Below are 13,186 nucleotides of genomic sequence, written 5' to 3'. Positions count from 1 at the left end.
TAATCCAAGCCACAGAAGGCTCAATTTACCCTGCTACAGACAGATATGCACAGCAACCTTTTCTATCAAACCAACTGCTCCACCACAAATGGATTCACTTCAGCAAAAAGCAGCATTTCCACCTTCATTCTCCTTGGTAAATTCTGCTGGGGGAAGATACGTTTATTGATGGTCAAATTTCTGTAGGAATAACCGTACTGTGATGGACCCTGCTGTAGGGACTAGCTGAATCTTGCCTTTCCTCAGCTCTGGCCCATCCTCTGTGCTGGTGCAATGGTTTCCTGAGGGAGGAAGGAACTCTGAGTGTTTTCAGATGTGCCTTTTTGCCCAGGAATATTTTACGGTCAACTCATGATTACCTTTATGAAGACTGTGAGGCTGTGAATAGATCAGGCCATCAGATCAGAAGCAATGAGGCTGGACCCAGAAGAATTATAGTTATGTTTGTTTAGAACTGTACAATGTGGGTTTATCCAATGGGACAGGGCTATACTATGTATGTTTGTACTCTGTGATGTTAATGATCCTTCTTCCATTAGTCCCCTGGCATATGGCATTCTGTCTTAATGCACATAGTTTGTATTTTCCATGTCTTTATTTTAACTGGCTTGTCTAGTCTCATTACATTAGATAATCAAGTGTCAACCACCTTGAATTGTGCTAAAAAAAGAAATGAGCACAGTGTAAGTAGATAGTGACTGAAAAACCTCAGGATCAAATAACCACTCCAAGCTTTTGTAGCACAGGTATTCCTGAAGCAAATGAGAGATACTGGTAAAGTTCTGGGACTTTCCCTCTCCTCTGATCTATGCAGAAACACAGACAAAAGTGCCCAGTGATTTCCAAGCAGTTTAGTGCACTAGGAAAGTAAATAAGTTCTACGTATCTCACTTCGAGCTTCACTGTTGTAGGATTATTAAACTGGGCCTTTCTCCTCCTGGTGACATATTTTTACATGATACTTCTCAGGGAGTTATCTCAGCAGCTATCATCTACTTATGAAATTACCCTTGGTACAATCCTGAAGCTGAATTATTATTTCAGTTTACACAGAATGACCTGAAGCCCCAAAATAACCAGCACGTTTATCTGTGGCAAAGTCAGGAACTGAATGCAAAAGGCTCCAACCCAAGTCTTAGCCATTAACTATAGCTTCTTCTTGAGATGCTTCAGAGGCAACCTTTCTGTTGCTATGGCAGCATGAAGTCCAAATTTATATTTGCCCATAAAAAACCCTACAGGAAAACCATCTTATGAATAAAGGAGATGTCATCAATTACATATCCTTTCAGGAGGCTGTTCTCAACCTCTTACAGAACCTATTCTCATGCAATATTCCTTTTTTTCTTTCTAGTTAATTTGGACATAATGGCAGTCCTGCCCTAACAGGGACTTATGCATAGATTTTAGGAACTGGCCCTCTGGAATAGCAACAGATTGTCTCACAGACCAAGAGGAGAAGGGAAAGACACAAGGCTGAACCAAATAGGGTTAAAAAAGGCAATGGCAGGAGTGGATTCTATTTGTTTTTCCTTTACACAACCCCTTACAAGGGATAATCTTCTTGCTGCATTTCCCTCCTTTTCTTCCTCCTGTTTCTTTATGCCCAGAGATGTCACTAGGAAAGTCACTGTTAGGAGGCAGCCTGGCTTAGCGGCTAAGCCATTCGGTAAGGAATTCTGGGCTCTATCCCCAGCACAGCCGTGGGCCTGCTGCAAGACCTGGGCACCTTCTTTCAGTTCTCTGTATCTTCATTTCCCTTCCCTCTCCCCAGACACGCACATCTGGTTCCTTTATTTTGCTTGAAAACTCATCGAGGCATAGGCTGTTCTTAATGAGGTTGTGCACAGGGCAGGTCAGTGCGATTGCAGGCTTGGATGTAGGTTTTAAGGGGTTTTTATCCCTGCAATATAAATGATAATGATCTAAAACCCATCTGTGCAAAGGTAGCATTCTGAAGGAAGGAGTTTCACTCCACAAATATAGGACTGGGGACCTGTAGATGGGGGATGTATGAGGTCTTTGAGAAATGAGGAAATGAGGAAAGCTGAAGCAATGACTACTCCACAGATGAACTCTCTTCTGCTTGGAGAGAGCATCTTGCCATTTCCCTCTGCTTTCATGCTTCTTCCTTTTAGCTTTTGTTTTAAAAATAAAGATGATGCGTTTTTTTTTTTTTTTTTTTGGTTAAACCAACTCCTCTGGCCTCCTCCCTTTTTTCTGTCTCTAGGCCATACTCGCCTTATGCTTATACCTTTCTTACAATACCTACTTCTCTGCTGTTACAGTCTGCTTTCTCCAATCCCTCCATTCAGCCCTCTTCGACACCTCCCCACCCCCGTCGTCTCCTCACATTGTGCGTGTACATTAATGGGAGAGAAAGCAAAAATAAGAGCCCACCCATTACAGTTCTTTCCACAATGCCCAGAAGGATCTGTGTTTGAGGCATGTTTTAAAGATCATTGTAAATCAGGAAACAGCAAGGTGGAGTGAAGGGAAATTGGAAAGGGCTCTCAGCTTACGAATGTATAATGCAAGAACATGGGCCCTCGCTCCAGTTTAATCTTGCCAACAGTTCCTAGACCAAGTTCCTTGAACAAAAAGTCATTATTATGACTAACCATTCTGTATTTATAGAGAAGTAGTGTTAGAAGACAAACAATTCAAGCAGCGCTCTAGTGCTAGATGTTCTTTGCTTTTTCCTGTATGTGGTCCTTTATTCCAGCGTTAATTGTGGTTATAAATCATTCCCAACCTGCTTTGGAATGAGTTTACACAGGCTTCGTGCTGTTGAAAACACAGTACATTTATATGTACAAGATATAAAGCATTCAGCAACTCCAGGGGTAAAAATACCATGTATCAGGAATCAAACCCACAGAAGAATTAAAAACTAACTATCACTAAAATATTTCTCTGTCTGTGGCTACAAATGGCTACAGCTACTTCTGCACCCCACAGAGTGGGCAAAGTTGTCACTGACAGGGCACTTTGAGGGGCATTTGTGCCAGGAAAGGTTTTGTTTTCACAAAGGACGAGATCTGGAGATGGGAGTCTTGTTCAGACTGAGTGGCAAATGGGATGGGGAAGGAATGTGGACACCTAACACCTGCCTGTGACCATCCAGGCCAGAAAAGAAAAAGCCAAAAAAGCCTGAAAGGGAGAAGAATGGCTTTTTTTTTTTTTTTTTTTTTTTTTTTCTTGGTGGGGAGAATACACGGCCCCGAATGGCTTTTTTTTTTTTTTTTTTTTTTTTTTTCTGTGTTGGGATATATCAGCCCCCACAAGGGGGAATGTTATTTGAACCACCCGGGGTGCACATTCCTCTGAGAGCCAGGGAACATGGAGCCTTGGCAGGCAGGCCAGATGCCAGGTCGGGACAGAGCGACCCTCTCAGAGCCTTCCTACGTTTCTGTCAGCTCTAGCAAAGGGGGGGATTAAAAAAAGAAAAAGAGCTTGTTAAGTCTCATACAGCTTTCAGATCAAATTTTTATCCTGTTGCACTTTGGAAGTCTCTTGAACAAGCTCAGTGCTTCAAAGCTGAGGCTGCAAATCTCCCAGGGAAGGTTCCTGTGTTTAATAAGCTGTTTTGACTGGAATTCAAAGAGAAAGTAAAGATTTCTGTTGGCCTAGGTATGGAAAATGTGGCCCAGACCTGTAACCCCATATCTGACCAGACAAAAATGTGCACTCTGTTAAAAACTGGAGATTTCTCAGAAACATTGGCATTAGAATAGTTCTGATTCCCCTGAAGTCAACAGCAAAAAGTCTCATCATCTCTAATGGAAATACCTGTGACTAATTTTATTTGGAAAGAAGGTACTGGAAGGCGGTGCCAGAACACCATCATAACAAACCTGTAAGTTATATAGTGGCTCAGCTACTGGGCAAAATAGCATCCAGTTTACTCTTTTCAACCATTCCACCACAAAATTAACCCTTGAAGGGCTTTGTATCCTAAAAGCATGCTGAATGCTGACAAGCAGGGAAGCACCGAGCAACTGAAATACTACTAACATGCTGCAATGCTTATAATTAACTTATAAGAAGATGGAGCCATGACTCATGTGATTCAAACTTCCTTGATGATCCAAGTGACATTTTGGTGGTTCCTGAGGACCCTGTCAAGGTTCCCTGGTGCCTCGTCTCCAAAGCCTTCAAGCACAAGGCTGCACATCGCCCCTGTTGACTACACCAGAAGTCCTGGAAACAGGGGTTCAGTCCTTCCTACCATCACTGCAGTGAGACCTGTACTCCTACCGCTTCCCTTGGCGCTCACACGTTCCATCCTAGGGCACACAGATACAAAAATAAATACTGCATCAAGACAGCGAACATCTCCAGTGGATTTCCCTAAATGAAAAATGAAATCTAACCCCAGCAGAGACCCCTTCGCTCTGACAGGTCTTGTTTTCTTTAAGTTTTGTTTTTCTTCCTCTAACACAAATATGATCTATCATCTGCCAAAATTCAAACCTGATGTAGACTTTCAAAAACTGCTTCCAGATAACTGTGGTACTCAAATGGCAGTCAGTCCTTTCTCATCTATTCTTGTTAATGTCTCTATTTGCCAAACTTTCCCTCACAATTAAATTCCCGTATTTGAAAGTTAAAGTGACAGAAGGGAACAGCCCTGACTGAAGAAAGCATTAGTCCTCATATTTCTGCCAGCTTGGATAGGAACATATATGCCATTTGCAGGCTGGAAGGCCCACTGTAGAAGTTTCCAAAAGCCACCTGTTTTGATTAGTACGGTTTGCGTGTGGCAGGCCAGAGAGAGTAAAATACAGGGCTCTCATTTCCCCTTTGATTTCAGCGCTTCTTTTCCACTAACTGCCCCATTTCCTGATTCTTCTACATCAAAGTTAGCAAAATGAAAACACTCCTGGAAGCCTACAAGTCAGTAGATTAAATAACTGAGGTTGATCAATTTGCTAAGATCAGAAGTACTAGTTGCAATTTTCAAAGGACTGGATAGTATACATGCTTATTTTTACATAAACTCATCAGTTATCCCAGGTTTTCAAAACTCCTCATTAAAAAAAACCAGCTTTATTAATTTTCCAGTAGGTATTACTACTCACGCTGGTTAGAAAACACGTTTTTCCCACCTTGGAATATAATGACGGCAGTGATTCAAATACAGGAAAATGCGCCCCAAAGTATCTGAATTTAAATCTAGACTCTCACAGCTCCCATGAAGCATCATGGTCCCCTCACTAGGGAAGCAAAGTACATCATCTGAAACCAAGTTCTGCCAGAAATTTCAGACAATAGGGCAGAATCGGCCCAAGAGACAAGTCAGTTTTAGCTCTTGTGTTGTTCTGCAGCACCATTCAAAAAATAAATGCTCTGAGTTAAATGCAGTTCCTTAGTCTACAGACAGGCAAAATTCTCTATTGAAAGCTCAGAACTTCTGTAGTTTGGGCTTTTATTCTTGTCAAAGACCAGTCCTATTTCAAAAAAGGTTTTGATAAAAATCTTCATATAATAACAGATAAAAAAAAAAATTCACTTTACAACTGAGGCACAGAAATAAGTTGTGGTTATACATCAACTTTGTGGTAGACCTATGGGCTGCATCTCCAGCATTTAACCTGAGCAGCTGCCAATGATCAGTTTGGACCTGATCTCTTCATTTCAAGTTTGGCCAGTGGAATTTACTTCAATTTAGTTCAGAAGTTTTTTCTCCATTCCTTCATAACATGACATTACAAAAAGCAAGCAAACCAAAGGGATATAATCTAAATCACCCTTAAATTTGAGTAACACAGGAGCAGCTTATATCCAAGTTAAACACAGTATAAAATGAAGTAAGTGGAATCAGAATCTAGCAAAAGATGCAAAAGTAGAAAAACTACCAACATAAGAAATTTTCTGTTGGGTTATTTGGTTTTTGTATTGGAGACTGGGGAATATCAAGGTGCTAAGACAATGTCAATGCTCTGCTGGGGCAGTGATTCTTTCCCTGTGTTTGTGAAGTGACTTGAGCAAGGGACTTCCAGTCTCAGCTGGTAGTGCTAACAGTTGTGTACCACCCTCTAGATAAGCAATGTATGTCCTCCAAAGGTCTCACAGTCTAAGTGAAGAACACAAAACATGGAAGGAAATAACTCTTATTTATACCATTTAAAGGAGGAAGACCAAGGTCCAGAAATCTGAACAAGGTCACATACTGTCAAGGACGGAATCAAGTTTCCCCAGTGCCCACCTAATGCTTCAAATGGAGGGCCACCTATCTTCTCTCTCAAGGAAAGAGTCATAAGCATAAAAGGCATGCCTCTGAGGCATTGACAAATCACCTGCCAGTAGATGGTTGTTTATCTTGTAAAATCATTACTTCTCTCATAAAAGTGGGTTTCCTAATTAAATAATAGGACTAAATCATATATTAGTTTGCATTGAATAACGACTATATGAAATGTAGAGCTCACATCCTTCAAAAAAAGTAGCTGAACTTCAAAAGACAATAACTAAAGGACAATTACAGGACAATTGTTTCTCCAATGTCAGACAAGCTTTACTAGAAATAAAAATATAGATTAAATATTTCTACTACTTACCAGCACACTGATTGTTTTCATCCAACTGGTAACCAAATCGACACATCAGAGGTCTTGTAACAGTAGGGTAGTTAGGAACAGGGCCTGGTGCTGGGGGCGGTGGATAAATATTTGAATAAGGATTCAGATATGGTGACCGATACACTGGGTTTGTTCGGGGTACGCATAAATAGCCACCATTCTGGTTGACACACACCATATCTCCTCTGCAGGCCTCAGGAATAGTCCGGCATTCATCAATATCTGGAAGGAAATTGCAAAAGCTAAATCAGTGCTCGCTTCTTAATGGGACTTATCCAAAAAATAGTTACCATGTTTTTCTCGAGACTTTGCTAAAAAATTTGACACTCTCTTTGAACAGAAAAGCTAATCTTTCCCTGTGGAGCCTCACTTTGAAATCAGATCACACTAAACCAGGAAACATCCCGTATATTCTACATAGCCTCTCTTCTACTTGTTTTACTTCACTATTAGAAGGTAGAGTGAGAGGGGAAAGCCTGCTTTGTTATTCTATAAATGTTCGGTTTAAACACTGATTTACATATGGCTACAGCATGCTACTGCCTATTTCTGCTAGAGGGTCTATCCAAACCACAACATACAGATCAGGATTTCAAACATTGGTGGTTTGGTTTGCCCAGCTGTGAAACTTGGATCCCGATTTGGAACTCCCGAGCTCCCTCCCACAGAAAAAGTTAGGGATGTTCTGGTCCGGGGATATGGTTCAGGCCTCTTTCTTGCTCTGATTGAGATAATTGCTGAATTAAATTTAGAAAGATACAAATGGTTTAGCCGAACAAACCATTCTCTCGGTTCTCAGAGCACAGAAGCCGTAGGGTGCTATGATAGTACAAGCAATCTGTTGCTTGTTTTTCCCTCACTGTTTGAGTGACCTTAATGCACGCAGAAGATGCTGCCCTGGAGACTGAATGCCACTGATAAAAAAATGCTATAGGGCAAAGTGTGTGTTTCCCTATATTGCCTCAACAATTTACTTGGAGTTTCAACCCTGAGCAGTGGTAGGCTTTATCTGACCCTCCAGGTGGACACTGCCAAAGACAGTAAATAGTCCTGGAGGACAAAGAGGAGGGTAAATAACCCTTTTCATTTGGCAACTAGGGTGAGCTCCCAAACTCATCCCAGTGCATCACAGCTATTTGAAAAGCACTGTCAGCCAGTCAGGATCTCAACAATGTCAAAGATCATTATACACTTCTGCTTTGTAAACACACACAGGTATTTATATATATACATATGTATTTTTGTATGTACAGATACACAAACACACATATTTGTCACACAGCAAGAACTTCTCAACGAAAACATACTAACAGCAGCACAAAGTTAACTCAATAAGCCAGTATTTCTGAACCCCAATTTAAATGTATTGATTTAATTAAGTCCTACCTAAGCACTGCCCAGAGGCACGGTCCAGGTCAAACCCATTAGTGCATTGTTGCTAAAATGAGAAAACAAAGGACAGTCAGTGACTGAAATGAGAGGGTTGCAGAGTCAAATGCTCATCTGGGTTATGATGCTTAATACAATCATTCAGCACTATACAGTACACCAAAATAAAGTCCCTTCCCCAAAGGACAATCAGGAAGGCATGAACCTGAGACCTCAGCACATACACCATGAGCTCCATACCAGTTGTTAACACAAAGTACATTCTTCTGTTTTGGGGTCTTGTTCTTGCCAGAACAGGGATGCTCAGTTAAAAGGAACTAGCTAACTTCTCTAACAGGCTCTAAAATACCACATATAGACAATTCAATACACATGTCTCAACATGTCGCATGACAATTGGCTTATTGCACACTGGGCTACGAACCTGCTTTTCGGACAACAATGTTAGTCATCTAACTGAATTGAAGCCATTTTTATAACAAGTTCAATAAAAATAAGGCTTTTACTTTACACCAAACCTTTTGATTTTTAGAGGATAAATCTTTATGTGACACATGTTCTAGGCCTGCAAGGTTACTTGTTCCTTCCTACCCTATGGTGCTGGTTTTTATCAGGGCTGCAACGTGGAGTCTTCAGCACCCCATCAGTGACCCTCAGCAGTTTGAAAAAAGTGACAGTCCTGGTGTCGATTGTGTCAAAGCCCATTAAAATGATACCCTGCTCTCCCTAGTTTTTGACTGGGTCTCCACCTATTTAGCCACAGGCCAGGCAGTTTTCACAAGCACAGGATCCTGGCAGTGAATAGGTCATACTGAAGAATGTAAGCAAGAGATATCCAGAAAACAGGAACCACTGAAGAAACTAGAGGGCAGAGGGATGGAGCGTGTTCAAGATTCTTCCTTTTTGTGAAATGATAAAGGCACTTATTCTTTGACTTTGTGGAATAAATCAGTGGAGGAGTAAAGTACTTGGTTCATTTTTTGATAAGTAGTAAGTTGTAGATAGGAGACAAGGGGTGAGATGGATAAGTCAGTGGAAGCGGGCCATTGCAGGAACTAGGGATGGGACATGAAGTGAAACACACGGCACTATTTGGGCTGCACCTGCCACTGGCACACATCAATACATAAACCCACTACTAGAAGTGTCAAACAACTATGAAGGAATTCTGCCTTCATTTATTTTGGCATTCTGAGATGTTTTGGTATCATACTGTGGAAAGCCAAGATATTCTGATGGGAGAACGTGTAATCAGCCTCATGTTTTGAAGAATGTATGTACTCCACTTTTTGTTCTCTTTTCTGTACTGCGGTGTATACACTACACCTAGGTTAGCAGGAAAAGTTAAGATTTTTTTTAACAAACATTTTCTTTTGGACAGTAAGCGATGATTCAGAAACACTGAAACTACTGTAGAACTGGTTTCAACTTCTTAGAACTTTATTCTAGAAAAGATTACAATATTGTTGAAATGACCGGTTTCAATATCTTCAGAAAGAATTTGTTGCTATCATCTTGGTTTCAAGTTGCCTTTTGCTTAGACTTCAAAATCAATTTACGGTACAAGTTTTATCATCAAAAATGGCAATGGAAACAATATCTTTTAAATTGTAAAAACAAACCCTTAAAGACATCTCAAAAATTCTCCAGGGGCATGAAAAGCATTTCCCATACAGATCCAATGTTCACAAAAATATCAATAAGCATGCCATGTGCAGGAAATTTTCAATATAATAGAAAAAAAACCAACTACATTTCAGAGTCTTTTGGCAAAGGTATTTAAAAACACAGCTCTGGACACTGAGTATATCTGGATTATCAACTAGGAGTTCAAACTCAACATGCCTTTGGGAACTGTTTTTCCTAATTTAAAGTCCACTTGGAGCCCAAGAACACAAAGAACTAATGCTTCTGCTATTTCAAGAACTGGACTGCTTTACTTCCATCCACCCTCAAAAGCCCTGCCTCTTGAGCAAAAATGGTTTTGGGCATAAATTATAATGAAAACTAGGATGCAGTCATTCAGGATCACAGTCCAAAATTAAACAGTTTTAAGACAAAATCCTGCTATACACAGAAAATAACTATTTATATGAATAAGTTTTCCAAATGTGGATGTTCCCTACCACAGAACTGAGCTGTCCCTGCTCTTGTGGGATGGCTTTTCGTATTTCCTTTTCCAGAAGTGTTCAGTTCAGAGGCAGAATCAGGTTTTCAGTGAGGTCCAGGTTTCTACAGGGATATTTTGCTGAGCTGGCAAGGATGAGTCAATAAGCTCAGTCCATGTTCAACTCCAGAATCCTGCTGGCTCCAGGTTCTCCCCTCTAAACCCTTAGACCACACAGCTTCCTTTTCATGTAAACCCCAGACCACAGAGCTTCCTATTCACCTGCTAGCCAGTTAAGTCTCATGCCATATAGCGCTTCAGTACAAAACAGTACATAGATCTCTGCGTGCACCTCTCACCTGTGCTTTTCCAGGGCTTGAAAGGCAGACGGCCAGTGTGAAAGCAGTCAGTATCCTGTAATGTGCATAGAAAATAGGCTGAAAACCTTCTGATATCCAGGCTCATTATATAGAATTAAATACACATGGACAAATTAATTTCTAGTGACACTTCAGTGTACTCCACAGAGATTTGCTAACATGAATTTGGCCTCTGGAATGGAAGCAATAAAACTGTGGGCCAGATTCAGATCTCAGAGTCACTAATTTTGCTATGGTTTTATGCAACTGGGATCAGGATCAGACTGAACATGTCCATTAACTCACCTATTTTTTATGATACCCCATGCAGCAGCTGCTTAATGAACCAGTGTGTAATATTCCAGAAAGTATTTTTGTCCCTCTCCGACACCTTTCTTTTGAGAATATCAAAGTTTTTCTTGCACATTATGCGCATTTTACAGATGGGTAAATCAGAGCACAGGCCCTGCCTAAGCTCACAGTGCAACGCACTGGCAGGGCTGCAGACATGTCATGCAGGAGGTCCTGAATCCAAGCCAGTTGCTCTAACCGCTAAACCGCATTTCATCCTCAGGAGACTATATCTGAGATTAATACATTTTCTTAGGGCCAGATTCTGTCCCTTTAGTCAGCCTTGAGCAATACGTTGCTCTGCAAGTAGACACACTGTGCCAGGTCATCAGCTACTAGAAGTCGCTATCTTCAATGGAGCCTTCCCCAGTTATGTCATCTTAGCACCTAGTGGGACCTACTGGGTCTCTTCACTGCAACTGAAAGAAGAGGATACCTCGCTAACAGAGCTCTGTGGCTGTATTTGGAACTCCTTACCCAGAGCATGAAAATTCTGGTCAGCTACGCTCCCACTTGCAAGTATTTACGAACAGACAGAAAACCAGGACAGTAAGAAATCTTTTTTTTTTTCAATGTACTATGGATTTCAGTGCTTTGATACTGCCTTATGTAACATTTCTTCTCAATACAATTAGACCCACATCTTGCTTATCTTGGATTCTAGTTCTGAATGGCAACTGTATACAACACATTCCCACAAAACCAGTACAGGAAGCAAGGGATATTTCAGGTAGCCTTAAGTTCTGCTACACAAGCAAGCTGCCAACTTTCTCTCTTAGAGCTGTCTCTGATTTCCAATGCAAACTGAGCTGCTGAACAAGACCTACAAATGCATCAGACAAAACCACACACAAACAGTGACCAACATAGTTGAACAAATTTTTTTTGAATGAGGAGACAGGCACAAACTCTGAAAAGTAAACATACACCCTAAAATGGTTGTTCATAGTGCTGCAGAGACAGATCGTGCTTCTTGGCAGCTTTTGAGTGACAAAGGCAGGCAAAATCTGCATAGACTTTTCCTTAGAGTCAGATGCAAAACATTCAAAATACAACGTTATCTGTTTAGGTTTGCACTTTGTTTATTGATTCCCCAAATATTTTTGAAGAGTTTTTAAAGCATGCACTGGTATAAAGACTGCATACTCACTTTGTATATAGCAAGAACAGCACTAGAAGGAAATAAAGCAGGTTATAGCTGAACATTAACATACCTAGGAACTGGGCTATGCTCTACCTTATTGCAGAGTGGTGCACGCTAACAAAATCGCATACAAAACTGGTCAGACAAAACTCATACATTTCTAGATGGTCTTTAGTTTCCATTGTTACAGGATGATATATTCTTTCCTCTTGGGGGGTGACCTTACTGCCTCGTATGTGTTCTGCATGCAACCACCATCTCAATTTGCTCGTTACTTTAGATCTCAAATCCCCTCAAGAATTATTAACAGACATGCAGCACAACCTATCAACACTACGTTCAGCTGGTCACAGTAGCTTGCCCAGCAGGCAAAATATTTTAAACTAGTAATTAACTCTGCAATAGTAACTAATTAGTTTCAAATCAATCACTGTGGCCAGTGGGATCGTTTGCTGTCACAATTCAGCACTCCTGCGGATGAGGGGGTTTCTAAAGCGCAGAGTATAAGCACAGATCAAGAAGGAATTCGTCAGAGACAGCACAGCTTTAGTAACAGACGGATCGTCTTTCCCCACCTCTGACCATTGAGATCCTGTCTCTTTGCAAATGGCTTTAGCAAGTGGATTGGCATACCGAATCCCCGCCACAGATATTTTCCACAAGTAGGTTTCCCTTCAGTAAGTAAAGAAGTTTCATGCATACCGCTTACCTTTTTAATCCTTGCATGTCCAAAACCGTTGGGGAAAGGTGGAAAAAAAACCAGAGTCTGCGCTGATGAATAACTAGAAAGTTTTTCCAAACATTACCCTCTGCTAGCACTTCAGTTCCTCAGTCATTTATAGTCCAAAGAATGAAATAGCAAGTAACGGAGAAGATCAGGAGCCGTCTGTACCTCCTCAGACACTGGAGAGAATACAGAGAAAGCACCTGGTTTTGCTTAGTTCTCTTCTGTAATTCAGCATTAAACCAATTGGAGGAGGAATGTTAAAAATGAACACTTCATTTTCTAAGTATGTTAAACAATGCAAATGGGGGCCTCAGCCTGGGACAGCTGGTTTAGATTACAAAGCTCACCAACTGGCTAGACTCCTCACAACAACCTCGAGGAGCCTGCCAGGATAAAACACTAACAGCTTGAAGGAAAGCCTCTCCCACTGCAAACTTCACAGTTAAATGTGCCTCAGAGCAGAGAGCACCGTTATTGGACAGAAACCCTTATCAAGGGACTGAAGAAGGGAAGGGATTGTTTTCC

The 13,186-nt window shown here is 41.0% G+C and overlaps 1 protein-coding gene across 1 annotated transcript in view; it reads right to left on the bottom strand.

Annotated features, from left to right (window-relative positions):
* The window catches only part of FBLN5 (fibulin 5), a 45,549-nt gene extending 32,828 nt beyond the window's left edge, over window positions 1-12,721 (bottom strand). The window contains exons 1-4 of the mRNA XM_009648976.2: window positions 12,644-12,721; window positions 10,440-10,494; window positions 7,971-8,022; window positions 6,564-6,806 (exon numbers count right to left, since the gene is read on the bottom strand). Coding sequence (XP_009647271.1) covers window positions 6,564-6,806; window positions 7,971-8,022; window positions 10,440-10,494; window positions 12,644-12,660 — 367 coding nt within the window. The 5' untranslated portion in view covers window positions 12,661-12,721. The remainder of the gene's footprint in view (window positions 1-6,563; window positions 6,807-7,970; window positions 8,023-10,439; window positions 10,495-12,643) is intronic.
* Window positions 12,722-13,186: the final 465 nt, after the last annotated feature.

The sequence above is a fragment of the Egretta garzetta genome, unplaced genomic scaffold (assembly GCF_000687185.1).
Source record: "Egretta garzetta isolate BGI_Z169 unplaced genomic scaffold, ASM68718v1 scaffold361, whole genome shotgun sequence".
In the NCBI taxonomy this organism is placed as follows: Eukaryota; Metazoa; Chordata; class Aves; order Pelecaniformes; family Ardeidae; genus Egretta; species Egretta garzetta.
Note: the sequence above shows the minus strand (reverse complement) of the source record. Positions and strands in the feature narration are given on the sequence as shown.